The sequence below is a fragment of the Solea senegalensis genome, linkage group LG21 (genome assembly GCF_019176455.1).
Source record: "Solea senegalensis isolate Sse05_10M linkage group LG21, IFAPA_SoseM_1, whole genome shotgun sequence".
NCBI classification, from domain to species: Eukaryota; Metazoa; Chordata; class Actinopteri; order Pleuronectiformes; family Soleidae; genus Solea; species Solea senegalensis.
In genome coordinates this window covers 10,788,566-10,804,909 of record NC_058040.1, presented here as the reverse complement: position 1 = coordinate 10,804,909, position 16,344 = coordinate 10,788,566, and the positions used below count along the sequence as shown (strand labels likewise).

Genomic DNA, 16,344 nt, shown 5'->3' with positions numbered 1-16,344 from the left:
GCTTTTACCTGAGTGCTTTTCTCAAGATTCTCCTCAGACACGGATGAGTAAGCACAAGTCGGATTCTAGGTAAAAGGTTCGCCGCTCATCGAAGCTGCAAGACTCTGGCGCTTGTATACAGTTGTGCCAATTGTGATGGTATTAGATACACAGAAATCAATGCTTATTAAAAAATGATTTGCACAATGCACCTTGAGTCACTAGGTGAAGCTCTGATGGTTTATGTTTTCAAATGATACTCAGACCTAACGAGTTCAGAGTTAAGCTGTCTTCAATGTAGTCAGACCAATCTATTACCATTTTTACCACACAAAGAAACAACAGGCAGCAACACAGATGCAGCCTAATGCATGCACACACACAAACACACACAAACACACACACACACACACACTAGCTCGATCAATGCATTGTGCCATACGAGAGCTGCATGGGTGGCCAGCAGGGGGATGGGTCAATGTGCTGCTGCTCGTTTTTGATCTGTCTTTACAGTTTGTATTCTCACACTCTCCCAAGCACCAGTATCAGGAGCTCCCTGCTGCTGCTGCTGCTGCTGCTGCTGCTGCTGCCGTGTATGAGAGAATCTCTTTCTTACTTGGTGGACTAAAGATGAAGAAGGGGTCATCAGTCCCACACATTTAAACACCTTTAAACTGTTAAGCGTGTTGGACTATACTGTGCAGCCTTAGGGTCTCCGATCCTCTTTACCACTTCACTTTTCAAACACAGAAGAGAGAGAGAGGGCGAGAGGGAGAGAGGGGGAGGCTTCGCTCTCTGTATAAGGTAGAGTAAAACTTTATTAACAAATTCAGGTTTTTCAAGTTTTAATTTGACCGGAGCCTCTCTCTGTGATATTTGTTACTGAAAAAAAAAATTGTAAAGAGTGCAATCTATCAAAGTAAACGAGAGTTTACATTGCATCTTGTGTTATTTCAAACAAACGATTTGAAGAAATACTACTTCTTTTTTTTTTGGGCTAAGCTTGTGTGTTGTACCAGGTTCATTTTTGTGTCTCACCATGGGGGCATTCCTTCCTAAATGTAATGCAAAACAGATCAACACTCTGACAAACACAATCAACAAACTGTGTCACGTTTGTGAGGCTATAATGATGAAGAGATGATCCTTTATTAGTCGATTACTAAATCAATTAGATAATCCATTCACCGGTTTGGGTGTTTGTTTTTTTTGTTTAAATAAATTAATTAAAGCTATTATTAGCATATATATTATTTATTATTATTATTATATTATTTTCTGAAACGAATTGACAAAATAATCAGATAAATCAGATAAACAGATAATTCCATTACGAAAGCAGTTATTTGCATGCCTGAAAGATTTCGAGTATATTTCAATTTTTGAATTTCATTTGATCTATTAATTGATTTTTTGAAATGTACTTTAGGAGCTACATAACACGTGCACACAAATTGCTCTACTCTATCAAAGCCTGTTCATGAACATCATATTAGCACAATTCCAGTGCACCTGCCCAACGTAAAGAACTGGTCATGTCACCTGTAGGAAGAGACATGTATTTAAATGATGCGTCCTTAAGTGGTTCATATGACACGATGCTTTGATGCCCAGTGAGGGGAAGCAGGAGGTGATTGAGGGTCTCTGACGCACAGGCTTCACTGAGCACAGCAAGACTTCCTTGTGTGGACCTGACACGCCGCATGCTCGTGTGCACTTCACCCATTGGGCTGTAATAAACATGTCTGTGCATGTGTAGTCATCTTTTCATACCACGACAGAAAATACTGCACAATCAATGAGACGAACGACGCAACGTGCTCCATACTGGATTAACTGCAGAATAATCGCAGAGACTATTTATAACATGTATTTATTCTGGCACAAGCGAATTATTAATGCCGTACATGACAGATGTTTTCCAGCATCTGTATGCAATTGATGTGATGTGGCAGTTTGCCGCTCTTGCAGCTAGAACTCCACTCTGGTGTGAAAGCAGACACAGACAGGAAGTGAGCTTACAAAGGATTAATGCAGTTAATAATTTGCGACTTAATGTGCTCACCTGATTCCATCACATTAAAATAACATGGAAATCCCTTTTGCTCAATCCTAATCCCTGCCGCTGCTGAGCAGAGGCCACATGTAACAGCAGAGTCCACAAAGCCATTTTCATTATGTGAAATGTATTGATATAATCACATTTCTCACTCATTTACAACACAGCAGATAAAAAAAAAAAAAAAACCTCCATGGTACATCTTGCCCGTGACACATTTAAAATGCAACGTTGGCTTTAATGTGGAGAATTTCTCGTGTTTGTTTAATCTCATAAAATCTTTCAAATGTCATCTCTCTTGACCAGAGAGGCCATGTTTGCTGCACGGCTCTTCCCACTCTTATCATGATTAACACCTGAGCCAACTGATTTGACAGTTTTGCAAGGGTTAATAATTGATATTGAAAGGCACTGATTATCATAATCCTTCTGGTTCTATAAACTGTAAAATGTGTTATTTGTCTAAAAAGCTGCGGGGGAACATTTAAATTGCTTAACCCGTCAGGTCAGCATGTGAAATACTATCTGGAAAATGCAATCAGTTTAGAAAAACACAGTTAAAACTGGATTACTGGCGTTTTTTCAGACTTTGGGAGCGAGAATATTGTCACATATCAGCCCTAAAAGCACCTGTTGAGAAGAGAGAGGACCATCCAAGTGTGTGAGATTCTCAAAACTGAGTATTTCTGTTTTTACATGAATTTCAACGAAAGTTGTCTGCTGAGATTTTTCAGTCTATGCCAAAACTTACTGTCTAATAAACTGTTAATGATGAGAAAATGATGATGTCCAATCAACTAAAAACAACACACTGACTATTCCTGAAAACATACTTTAAAAGTGCAGTAACCGCTAAAATGTCCTGTTTAGACTTTTAAAACATCAGCAGTGAGCGGGGAGGAAATGCAGGGGATTGCCTCAGGGTTACAACAGGGGAATTGAGGATATGTTCAGATTTCTAAAGCTAAAATACAAAGAAAAACAACGACAATGGAAGGGGCTGAAAAGGGAATATATAACTATAACATAATGTAATGCTGACTCTACTAAAAACAGCTGCATGAAAGACGATGCCACACATCACATCTGTTTGAGCCTCCAGAACTTGCTTAACTTGCTCAATAACACAAGTGCACTTACACAATGTCAGGGAATTTAGTGTGAGGACGGACACTGACATCTGCGTCTGTGTTTGCTGTCACAGAAATGGACGTGGACCGAGGATTCTATCGTCAGGTGGACGTCCAGGACCACGCTCACTACATCGTTGCCTTCTTTGTCTTGGTGATTGGAACGGTGGGTGTTAGCGGGAACGCCCTCGTCATGTACGCCTTTTTCTGGTAAGCATTGTTTCCTGATCCTGACAAATGTGTTTTTTCAGAGGTATGTTATTCAGCATACAGTTGTACTTTGTTGTTATTCTACTTTTTTGAATAATATATGTAGTTATTTTGGCTCTTGAAGTGCGGGTTATTTTGAAGTTCCCGTAATCTACACATTCTAATGCTTTAGTAACTCGTAGTGTAAGTAGAATCCTGTGGTACTAAATTAAGTAACGACAATTGAATTGAACAAACTGGGCCTCAGAACAAATTCTGTGAAGTCACACAGTGTGAGATTTCACCAGAATTCAATGTGAGTGTCTGACCGTCCAAACATTACAGATATGTGAAAGTATTAGTCACTTTAATTGAATTGAGTTTGTCAGTAAAACAACAATATGTTCATCTGGTGATGAAGACCTCAATTCTTCTTGTTTGTGAACGTTCTGACCTTCAGTGTATCATCATGACATGGTCATTTTCATAGTTGATTCATCTGTTGATAATTACTTCCATAATTCGATTGGTTGTTTGTTCTCAAATGTCTTGTTTAGTCCAGGAATTAAAGACATTTTTCTGATTTCTACAGAGCAAATAAACCATAAAAATATTCACACATTTCAGCACATTAATGGATTCATAAAATTGTTGGTAATTGATTTAGTGATCCACGAGTAATCACTTAATCAAATCAAGACGAACATGTTTAATAACAATTTTAAATTAAAAATTATTTTCTCGTAAAACTGATAAAAAAAATATACAATTAGTGGTTGCATATTATGATCCCCCATGCAAAAGAATGCAGATCTTATCTAAATTAAGATACTAAATTATATTAACTTGCAGTTTTTCTATTTGTTGGTGGGTGGGGGGTTGGAGTTGGACACTGAAAAGGCAAACTAAAGCCAAGACACACACCTACCTGTGTATGTGTGACAATATAAACACGATGGCCCCCTCTGGGTATATAGGGCCCCACTAAAACGCAAGTGTTAGATACAATCCTGGACCTGACATGTTTTCTGCATTAAGGTCACTTCCGGTGACACTCGGCTATGTATCTCGAATCGATCCCAGCTCCAGTCACACTTGTTCGGAACACACCCACTCGCCTGCATTTAAACACACAAATACTCTCAACTAATCTGTCTGTGCAGTGTTTACTTGTTTTTTTTCAACAGTCGCTGGGCAAACAGCAGAGACAATGCCCAGAGGCTGCTAACGTAACCATGAAGGGACACATGGTATTCAGTCAATGTGCTTTAATACTGGTCTACAATTTAGACATTCACACACATCATTTATCTGACATCTGCGTCCCTTTACTTACTGCTGCAGTGGGTATGAACTAATGTATGTAAACATAAAATGCACACTGACACAGATTCAAGACATCAAAGGACGCTTCAATCGTACTATTCTCAACTCAGTGTCGAGAATAAAGGACATTTATAAAGAAATAGTTCATAGAATATCAATGTCTATTGTATTTGTGTCTCTCCATTTTATGTGTGCAGGATGTAGTTATTTATTTATTCCTTTATTTGCCAGGGACAATACATGTAGGCATTGTTGCGTGTACATACATGTAGCATCTCTAGCCATGACTAATTTGCCTTCCCTGGTTAGGCTTTTGGGAAGTGAGATATTAACAGACATCACTGCATAAAAAATCAACAGCAAAACACACGTAGACAGTCACACAATTACAAAAAGCCTGAAAGTAACAGCTATCTTGTATAAAACTCACATAAAGTCATGACATCTATGTGTTTATCTTTGATTTGAAGTCACTTTAACAGAATTACAACACTAGGAATATCACAGTAGTGATATTAACAAACAAAACCTTCTGGATTTCAATGAACAAACTTAAAACATGTTTGAAATACAAACCCCAACATACTGTGTTCTATTTAGAAGGCAGGACTGTCATCCTGTATGTGACAAACACATAATGTGATATGTAATAATGAGAAAAATTAGAGCATGGACGTCAAGCAAATTCATGAATCAAAACTAATTTTAGCAAATAATATAGAGCTGTTTTTAAAGAAATAGCAATAATATAGCAATAGAAATAATATAATCTCACCCCAATGGCTTTGATGACATGTAATGTAATTGTTAGCCAATAAAGTTAGGATTGGTAATTACAAGCAGAACACTTGAATATTTGAGGGCATATGTGGTTCCAATGTGGTGTCACAAACTAAAGACACAAGTTGCCACAAATCCACAGATTTCAATCCAGGGTAATGAAAATAAACATGAACACTGGCATCTGTTTGAAAAATAAGTTGCTCTTTTGTGGCAGTCACCACAAAATAGTGTTTTTCTACTCCATGAGCTGCTGACATTTAAAGCTCTGCAGCACAAACATGGCCTTTCACAAAGCCATGTTCATTTAATCAATTCAGAGTCAAATGTATTCTTTACAAACATGTAAAATGTCATCATTTGTTTTCATGTTTAACCATTTCATAAACTATGTGTTTCAGTAACAAGAATCTTCGGACACCTCCGAACTTTTTCATCATGAATCTGGCCGTCAGTGACTTCCTCATGGCCGTGACACAGTCCCCGATCTTCTTCATTAACTCTCTTTACAAAGGCTGGATCTTTGGTGAAACTGGTAATTAGTTTACACTCCGTTAAACCATATCAACTTTACTTATCTAACATCTTTTTGTGTCTGTGTTGTTAGTGTTTGGAGCTGTTGGAGATGAAATGTAGGACATACCAATATAATATTTGGTGATTTAAAGGAAGGTTTGTTTGTACAATTGTGTAATTGCTTTAAATTAAAAAAAAAAAAAAAATTATTTTACAAAAAACCTACATGTATTTTAGGCAAAAGCCTTACTTTATGGAACATGTTGTCTTAGGAAGCTCTTAGGATATATATATGGTATATCATATTCATTACCTCCTGTAAGTCATAATCCTCGAATCATGGTAAGAATCTTATCATTAAAATGCATCTTTCTTCATTTTCCTCCACAGGATGTAAAATGTATGCCTTCTGTGGCGCTTTATTTGGCATCACCTCCATGATAAATCTTCTGGCTATCTCTATAGAGCGCTACATTGTCATCACTAAGCCTCTGCAGGCCATACAATGGACCTCAAAGAAGCGCACTTGCATCTTTATTGCCGTGGTGTGGTTGTATTCATTAGCCTGGAGCCTTGCACCACTGTTGGGGTGGAGTAAGTCACTTCTTCTGCTTACACTTTTTTTTTGTGTGCAGCTGTTGTACTTTTCCACCACCGTACACACTTTCTTCTCATGTCTGGCCCCCCTTTTTCTCAAGGTTCGTATATTCCCGAGGGCCTGATGACCTCATGCACGTGGGACTACGTGACATCTACTCCGTCCAACAAGAGTTACACTTTGATGTTGTGCTGCTTTGTGTTCTTCATCCCTCTGGGCATTATATCCTACTGTTACCTGTGCATGTTCCTGGCAATCCGCCACACGAGCAGGTGAATTACTTAGCATGGATGAATATGACAAGCTTGCTTTTATTGGCTGTAATTGAAATGTTGTTATTTCTTGCACATTTAAATAATTGCAACAGCATCGTGTTATTAAAGTGCATACAGTAGCTCCCCACTGGCAATTTGTCACACCAGCAGTTTGTTTCTCGGGCTTGAATTCCCTGTGATACGCTCTAGTTAATGTGGTAATAAGCACATATTGTGAATGTGGTGTGTAAAGTGCCTGTTTCATGTCTTTTCTCATCTTTATTTGTGTTTGTTTCAGTCTGTTTTCCAACGTCTGTCTTTTCTTTTCTTGTCCTCCAGCTTTTCTTAATATCACAGTGTGTTAACAAAGCTGAGGTTTCTTATCAGACCTTTCTTTGCTGTATTTCACTCACAACCAAGCTAAAGCCTTTAATATTGCTTGGTGGTGAAAGTAGCTTACGTGTGTTGATTTCAGTCCCAGGAAAGAGGGTGGGGTTCGTACTCACAGAAGCACCATTTGTGTGCTGGTTATTGTTTGTCTGCGCGTTCAATTCATAATGTATCTTCTGTCATAGTTTGTTTTAGTTGGGATCATTAAGAAAAGAATACAAAAGTGACAAGTGTATGAGTAGGAATAAGAAAAATAACAATATCCCTCCTTGTGTGTGCATTGAACATGAAGTAGAAAGATCGTCTTTGAGTACTTTAACGTGTTATTTGAGTACTGATTCTTCTCTCGGTCCCGACAGAGATGTGGAAAAGTTGGGGTCTCAGGTGAGGAAGTCAACCCTCATCCAACAGCAGTCCATCAAGACTGAATGGAAGCTGGCCAAGATTGCCTTTGTAGTCATCATAGTGTTTGTGCTTTCCTGGTCACCTTATGCATGTGTCACCCTCATCGCCTGGGCTGGGTAAATATACTGAACGACAGTCTCAAAGTCCTAGAACAATTGCTATGTACAGCTTACATAAAGCCCAGAAAACATAGGATGCTTGCTTGCAATCTGCAATTCATTTCTGCCTTTAGGCGTGACCCATATTCCACCTCATGCAGAATATCTATGGAATGATGAAACAAACTGAGCAACAAAGTCAACTATAGAGGTTGAGCACAATCAAAAACTTGACAATTTTAATTAATATGTACTAGTAGGGAAAGTCTCTGGCTCGACTTTGTGTGGACTGAAAGCTCCACTCAAAATAGTGATGTATTCTGTCCCCAGTGATGCCACAATCTGCTGATACAGTTTGGCAAAAATGTCCTTTTGGCGCCAGTTGATAAATAGGTCATCCCCTAGTGCCACTCTATTACCACTGTCATCATCGGTGATTTGATGTGCTCTACTCTTTATAACTTTCAGATATGGAAACATCCTCAATCCCTACTCTAAAGCCGTGCCTGCTGTTATAGCAAAGGCATCAGCAATCTACAACCCTTTTATCTACGCCATCATTCACGCCAAATACAGGTGGAGTACAGCGATCAAACGTTGCTCATCTGAGTTTATACAAAATATAGAGCTTTAACAGGATTTTTTATTTTTCACAGGGACACTCTTGCAAAAAAGGTTCCCTGTCTGCGCTTCCTAAACCAGGCCTCCAGGCGGGACTGCATATCCATATCACACAGCGAGTCGTCCTTCAGAGACTCAATGTCGAGCAGACAGTCGTCAGTCTCCAAAACCAAGTTTCACAGAGTTTCCTCTCTGTCTACATCAGACACAGTGAGTTTGTGTTCTGAAATCAGGTTTTAAAGAGTACAGGAAAACACAGGTGGAGCAGCACCATCAGTGGTCAGATTTGGTATAGTGACCTTTCTATCTTTTGGCCTTTACGTTCTGCAGTCATGGGATGTACAGTGGATAAAAGACTTTCTTTGTATAGGCACTATAAATGCCTGTTAACTTTGTTGCAGTATTTCTCACCCAAGAAAGGGCGAACAGAAAATGTGGAATAATTAAACTAGTCCAAAGATAAATAATTGTCCCTGCTGTTTCAAAGTCAGATTTCTACTTCTGTTAGTTGTTCAGCAATTATTACGCCAAGGGAAGTTGTTACATAATTATTTACAGACGTGTACATCCCTTGCAGCAGGTTTGGAGTGACGTGGAGTTGGACAGTATGGACCAGAGCCATCGCGTGAAGTCGAGCTACTCGCTCGGAGCTCTAAGGGACAAAGAGTACAAATCATTGGCAAAACAGATTGATGAAAGGGGAAGCCATAGCCAACAACAAATAAGGTAGGTGATCACCATTGTAACCATGTCAGAACTGTATGCCCTGCTAATTACATAGTATGTCTTTTATTCAAATTTAGTTTCAGTCCAGAGGATCATTGAACAGACGTGGACACAGCCCCATCGACTGAATCTAACATGTACACGCCCTTGGCGGGTTGGCGGAGAAAGGGGTGATGAGTCATTACAGCAAAAAAATAAAGTGAAGAAACAGGAAGATAAGCAAGAGACAGTGGGGTGAAAATGAACAGTGACAAGACAAGTAGAGACAGACGGAGATGGGAAGAGTTGCAGGATTTCATGAGGTCAGACTCTCTGGATGACACAGCAGAATCGCAATCCTGAGCCAACATCAGACCCAGCTGCACAGTGAGGCCTTCTGCGGGGAAGTGTTGATCGCCTCTGGTCCACTCTGCGTCTGCGAAGAGTTCTGTTCCCCCACCAGGAAGCTTAAACGTAATTTATTTATTTATATGGCTATGTGTAACTGTAACATGGAAGAGTAAATAAGCAAAGTTGTAGCTGTTAAAGTTCAGCAGCCAATATACAGGACTCATTACAATGTCATTATTACGCTGTGTTTATTATGTTTTGTAGATCACTGATATTATGCGTTGTATCATGACTTTAGGCACTTTCGTTAATATACTATTATTATTATTATTATTATTATAATAATATAAGCCAAGATGTTCATTCACTGCATCTACTTTTGTGAACAACATGTTTAATGTGAACATTTAAGGTACTGCGTTAAAAGCAAGTCATACTGACATCACGATACACTTTTTTCACATGAACAACAGAGGCAGATTATTATTTCTCTTTCAGTACATTCCTGTGTGTGCTGAGAGAAACACATTTTCAGGAGGGTCTGAGCGAATCTTGTGTTACAGTAAATGCGTTGTCAGTTTTAATTTTCCCAAATCGCTTAAACCAAAACCCTCTGTGGTTTCTTGCTGTAGCTATGAAATCAAAACATTTTCTCCAGTAATTCACTCGTGTCGGTTTGCCAGGGGGTTGAAAAGTTGAGATGAACAACTTACACATGCTAAATGTTTATGTTGCTCGTCATGATTTTCACAGAGTTTCTTTTATTATTCACCAACAACCAAAGCCTGGTCAACAAATACAGTATGATGCTGTAACTATTTACAAATACACGCACACGACATGGATTTATGTCTCTGTGATTCTATTGAAAAACTCACTGTTTTGCCGATTGGTTGTCAACACTTGTGCATCTACACTGTAAATGGAATGTCCAATCGATGTTCTCCACTATAGATTAAAAAGCAGGCCACTGTGATGACCAGAAAAAAAGACCATAATATGGATCTGATGATCATGTAACAGAGGGGTTGCTGTGTCTTTTCCCTTGCTCACATCACATGGTACAGTTGCCATTTATCAGGAGACACTTGTCTCTGTGTGTGTGTGTGTGTGTGTTCTTCCCTTATTCAGACACCCAGAAAAAGTCCCTTTTGAAGAGTCTTTCATCATTAACACCAGGATTCCCTAAGCTGTTTGCTTATGTAGTTACATAAAGATGATCTAAAGGTATGTGCAGCCGTACGTAAAGGAACAAGCACACTTCAGTGTTTCAGTAGCACAGCAAAGCAGTGAATAGATACAAAGAACATTCGCTAGGAAATGAAACATACTGCTCAAGCTGAGAATGCCAACATTTCTATTAAAATGTTAAGAAAACACAATGTCAACAATTGAGTACATTTTATTAAAACCTTTAATTACGCCTGAATAGTTTAAGTCCCATGATGCAGCTTACATGGCATAGTGAATCCAGGAATGTGGTAAATAACGGTAAAAGACTTCTATCACTGGCTCATAGATTTCTCTCTCTCTCTCTCTGTCATTTCAGTTAGAATTTTCAGAATGTTCATTGTCTTTTCCCTCACTTGGTTTCATGAAAACATGAGCCTCAGGCTCTACACTCTGTCAAGTTAGACAACAAACAAAACACGATGAGTGACAGCAGTTTAGGCGTGGACCTACCGACGTGTGGATGAAGGTTTAGGATTAACAATAATCTTCTAACCCCCAGGCTGCTAATTGTATAGTGGCAGGAATCACACAGTATGATGCATTAATATGAAACATGCACTGTCTTTTCTGACCACTAGAGGGCACAGCAACACCATGCACAATGGAATCAGGGTAAACGCTGCCACCTGCAGTCACTGCCAAATAACTTCATGAATGATAAAAGAGTGACACACAACTCGGCTTTACTCCGTAACGAAAGCAAGAAAACTATGCAACTATGCTATAGCAAGACAAATGTAGAGTTTGTGTTTTTGGCTTTTTCCACGGCAGACATTGTTGACATGTTTTGGTGGGAGAATGACGGTTGTTAATTACGACATTAACTATGGCTTTGTTCAGTTCCTGTCATTCAGGACAGTGTGACAGCCATGACAAATTAAAATATTGACACCTGTGCTTTTGCTACTGTGTGTCCTGCCATGAAAAGCACCCATTCTATTGTATCACAGTACATGTCTGTACTCTGGTGTCTGCTGAGGGTTTGTAAGGCCAAAACATTTGACTTACGTGGCCTATAGACAGGAGACATGTAGTGGAAAGAATGGCCCTTGATGCAACAAGGCAAGATGATACCCCATCACATGTTTGAATACTTCTTTTCTGACATCACTCACATATTTCCTTAATATAGGGCTACGCATGACCTTACGTCACTTTCCTTTACCCAAAAAATACCAGTGATCAGCATTTTGACCAGGATATCTAAAAGCATTAAAGGAAAAAAATGCATAGAGCAAGACATTCAAATTTGTGTGAAATGGCAGGTGGCTACTTCTGATCTCCTCTCCCTTTCCTAAGCAAGTAAGGAAACTATGGTGGCCTTCCCATACCAGAAAGGATTGTTGTTCTTCATTTGCATAGCTCCACTTTCCACTGTTTGCCATAAAGCATGGCAGCACAAGATGACCACCTCTGTAAAGCAGGGCCCTTGACTACAAACATATAAAAATGTTATTCTAAGGCTATGAAAACAGATTTTTTTTTTGTTTTGTTTTAAAGTGGTTATACACTTGTACAAACATACTTACGCTTTGTTTATTAAATTCTCCTAAATTACACAACGCACCTTTAAATCAACTTTCCTCCCCATTCTATTGCAACCTCAGCAGGTCTTTCTTGACCATAATATCCCCTCTCTAGGGATGGACGATATTGGATTTTTTGCTGATGCCAATATATCGCGAGTGCTTGAGTCAATAACCGATACTGATACTGATATATACGTTTTTACTGCTGAGGTTATTTAGTCTCTTCCGTAGTGAAATTAACATAGTATTTTCCTGCTAATGTCACAGCAGATGTAGATATGAATGTCCTTAATTGAAAAATAAACATAAAAGTTGTAGAGGGGGCCAGCATAGAAGTAAAGGAGGTAGCGGCCTATTTAGCCTTGTGTAGTCGTCATCAGCTGATCTTGCTAGCTGTGTTTGCTGATATCCAGAATACATTTTAAAGCCGATATCATGCCGATAATACCTTGCATGCATTCTTACTGCTCTCAGTTGCTGCCATGTGATTGTCAGGCAGTTGGAACAGGTGTGCCATTTTGAATTAGCTGAAAAACCCATCAATGCAACACTATGAAACTCTGTGTTTGTTAGCCTCTGCTAGCTTAATACATGAAACAGGTTATCATTTTCAGTTGCGTATGTCAAGTCTGCGTGTTACAAGTGTGTCTTCATAGCAGGAGCTCAGTTACATTTTGGAAAGTACAGTAGCTTTAATAACTGCTCCGGGACGACTCATTTGTACTGTAGTATGTTTGACGACAAGCCCATGCCTGCAGTGGTGCCGCCTTGCTCCGGTCTAAACCCTGTCACTCACTCACACTCACACACACACTGCGGCTGAAACCTCCCCTCCCACAGTCACAAACACACACACACACACACACAAACGGGGCTGTCTTATACGCGGAAGTTTCAGTTCCGCTCACTTCACTTTACTTCGAAAACTGACAAGGGACGGACCAAAGTCACGCTTCTTCTTCTCGCTCTGTCTCTGTGTGAACGAACACCAGATCCGGCTTCACAAGCAAGGTGAGCACCCAACACTACACCTGACCTCGAAGTCCACTCCTCAGGGAACGTTATATCGTTGTTTCACTGCTTTATGTTGCGGTCCTTTTCCTAAAATTACAATTTATAGAATCAATATAATCCTTGGTGGAGTGCGACGTGAGTTAGCATCAGTCTACACGTATGATTTGACGTTTAACTGACGTTAGAAAATGCTGTGATAATGTCAGACATGTGTTTAATGTCACACCCACTGAGGCAATGCAAAGACACATTAATGTTCAGTTTCCGTGAGAGGAAATTAGTAATGCAGGGTGGTGCAGAAATACAATTATTATATTACACACGAGTAATTATTGCTTTGATTCATAACAATGTTGTTAATATCACAGACAGGAGTTGCCTTTGTTTCTGAACTCTTATTACACTAACACACATTCCACACAGATAATGAGGGTTTTTTTTGTATGTGTGTTACTGATGTGGAACAAATATGTGAGCAAGTGTCTAATAATGTCAGACTGGGACAAGTTGTCCCCCTGATAAGGTGGTGTAGTTTCACTTCATTTATATGAAATGAAAGATTTATTTTATTAATCACAAGTCATGTGTATTCACTGTGGCACCCGCTAACCTTCTCTGTTATGGACAGTTATGTAGAGTATTGTGAAAACCCTTGTCACTAGGTGAGTCAACATGTCCTGTTGGAGATGATGTCACTGTTGTCTCCTGGAGCATTGTGAAATGAGCATGACATACACACAGGGACTTTAAACTCTGCTGACCTGGGTGGGATTGATCAAGTAAAAAATAAACAACCTTTGCTTACACCACGTTAAAGCTTCATATTGAAAATACTGCTATTATTTTCAACTGTGACCAATAATTTACCCCAAATGTTCCCCAAAATATATTATATGCAGTTTAAATGTAGTATCAGACTATGTGGACAGCCGCCCGACTAAACAAGTTGATAAAAAAAAGTGTACTACAAGAACATATGCAAGTCTGAGCCAGTAGAAGCATTTCACATTTGGCCCGTGCTGAAAGGATTGTGTTTTAATCTCGCTTTTGGTGTGAAAGTGCTGAAATATTGAGCACAATCAAGTACCATTATGACAGGAACCTGAAAGATAAGGCCCACGTGGAAAAATACCCACATTTGTGCTCGTAATAGGCTGGATAAAGAGGCTGATGTCGGTGGTGCTGATAAAATTTTTTGTGTGGCGTCCAACTGTTTTCTTTTGTGTGGGAACACTGAAAAGGTGTGTCTACTCATGTCTATGCATGATATCACGGGGGACTGCGCAGCAAGCAGTGACATGAGGTGAGCTTTCATGTTTGTCCTCTCTGTATTATATAAAAAAGAAATGCTGGTGATATACATGTAGGTCTAGCCTAACACATTTCAGCAACTGTGAAATCTCATACTGAAGGAATCTGTGGTGGAAGACCAACAGAGTTGCAATGGAGCAATTCAATGCTATCTATTCCTCAGGGGTGATTTTCTTTAAACAATAGCAACACGTCCTCAAGCCGTGACTCTTGGATCAAAGCACAACATCGACAGTATTTATGTCCAGTGTGTGTGTGTGTGTCATGTCACTCAGTGTCTGCCAGTATTCAAAGTTCAAAGTGGTAAACAAAACTTGCAACAGTGTTAAAGTTGTGGCTGAGTTCCTTAGTTTGTGGTCAGGGCGTAAACAGCTTTCATGACTGCTTGGAAAAGTTGGTTGATGAGTTCAGCTCCACCGCGCTGCAGTAAAACCATAAAGTCTTTTATTATGAACACAGTCTGAATGCTGTTTTTACACAGGGGTGTGTTTCAGATAATGCTGCTAACATGGCCTGAAGTGCAGGGATGAGCTGATACGATACTCAGTATCAGTATTGGTCTAATATTGCGTCAAAATCACTGGATTGGATATCGGACAGATACAAAGGTGAAATCCGGCAACAGTGTTTTAGCTGAGTGTGGGCTTTTTGTTTCGTCTTCATGGGAGAAGAACATTTGTTACACGGCTGGAGAATTAAGGTTTAGAAATGACTCAGCACTAATGTGTTGTTAACTGCTTCATAGTTCAAAAGATCTAAAAATGATCGGCCTAATATTGGTAGATACCGTAGATTGTGATATTGTGCCATCCCTATTCAAGTGCATAGGGCTTAGCGATTTGGATTGTGATTTTGCAGTGTGAACTTGTGGGTCTGGCTGATTGCGTTGTTTCAAAATTGCAATTTTCATTTGACAATGTTTAGTTTGGCCCTGTTGCATATAGGTTGAATTTCTTTGTGACAGTTCTTTGTAAGTATTGCTTTGTAATCTTCCCAACAAATAAGTGCCAGGGCGCTCGGGTCAACTCTGGGTCACCTTGAAGAAAGGACAGCTGTCTTGTTTACTGTCTTATTATAGACTCACATGTTCTAGATGGGTGTGTGTGTGTGTTTGGATGCATTAGCTTGATTGTGAAAGTGCATCCAAAGCACAAACAGTAGAGCTTTGTCTGCCCTTCACTTTCCAGGTGTTAAGCTCCACCCTGCAACTTTCACATGTGATTTTATTTCGTCTCCCCCTCCTCCCCACACACTTTTATGGCTTCTACACTTTAAAGAGCCTGTTCTCCTGCAGGCGTGATGATGATTCAGCGCGCAGGCCGACCCCTCTGCTTTGATTTGTGTCTCATACAAGTGACCAGTACAACAGGTGGTGCTGTGTCCCCGAGGGCATTCGTGATGGCAACGTGACTTACAATCTCATAATGACATGCTTCTGGGATTACAACAATCCAATCCAATCCAACTTTATGTGTAAGGCATTTTAAAACAACCACAGTGGACCAAAGTGCTGCACAGAATAATACATGGTGACAGAACAAAATAAAAGACATAAAAGCTCAAATGGGGCAATAAAATGCTTCTAAAAAAACAACTTAAATATGTTAAAAGACTTAAAACATGGGTAAAAGTAACAGCCATACAATAAAAACAAAAAGGCTTTATTAGTCATGAAATACACATTTTAATAAAGATGCATGTTTTCTCTACTTTTGCCAGCAAATGTAAATCTAATTATTATTGTCATGTCCTATGTCCTAAGTCATTTTCCCCTGTAATTGCAATGTGCTCTCGAAGACATGTAATTCTCATGGGTTAGCCTTTGATGTCATGTTTTCATATCCACATCCTCTCTT

General features: G+C 39.4%; 2 protein-coding genes across 5 annotated transcripts in view; both read left to right on the top strand.

Moving 5' to 3' along the window:
- The first annotated feature begins 556 nt into the window (after positions 1–556).
- Positions 557–9,220, top strand: opn4xa (opsin 4xa). Of its 3 annotated transcripts, none has more exons than XM_044011741.1 (10): positions 557–783; positions 3,243–3,378; positions 5,865–5,998; positions 6,445–6,573; positions 6,678–6,849; positions 7,581–7,742; positions 8,193–8,300; positions 8,381–8,555; positions 8,923–9,071; positions 9,149–9,220. In XM_044011741.1, exons 2-10 carry the CDS (start codon positions 3,245–3,247, stop codon positions 9,168–9,170), a joined length of 1,185 nt encoding a protein of 394 aa, XP_043867676.1. In that variant the 5' UTR covers positions 557–783; positions 3,243–3,244; the 3' UTR covers positions 9,171–9,220. The 3 variants fall into 3 exon arrangements, with proteins under 3 accessions (XP_043867676.1, XP_043867675.1, XP_043867674.1); XM_044011740.1 differs by having other exon boundaries at positions 6,370–6,573; positions 8,926–9,071; XM_044011739.1 differs by having other exon boundaries at positions 6,370–6,573.
- Positions 9,221–13,047: 3,827 nt separating this feature from the next.
- pdlim5b (PDZ and LIM domain 5b) overlaps positions 13,048–16,344 on the top strand; it is a 34,344-nt gene continuing 31,047 nt past the window's right edge. The window contains exon 1 of one of the 2 annotated variants that reach the window (XM_044012252.1): positions 13,048–13,174. The gene's annotated coding sequence lies outside the window, so the exon portion shown is untranslated. The remainder of the gene's footprint in view (positions 13,175–16,344) is intronic. The other variant, XM_044012251.1, reaches the window with a different exon arrangement.

Coding starts and splice junctions, on each gene's coding strand:
- opn4xa (XM_044011739.1), top strand. CDS start 3,245: ATGGACGTGGACCGAGGATTCTATCGTCAGGTGGACGTCCAGGACCAC. Junction 5,999..6,369: donor CTGGATCTTTGGTGAAACTG/GTAATTAGTTTA, acceptor TTTCCTCCACAG/GATGTAAAATGTATGCCTTC. Junction 6,850..7,580: donor GCAATCCGCCACACGAGCAG/GTGAATTACTTA, acceptor CGGTCCCGACAG/AGATGTGGAAAAGTTGGGGT.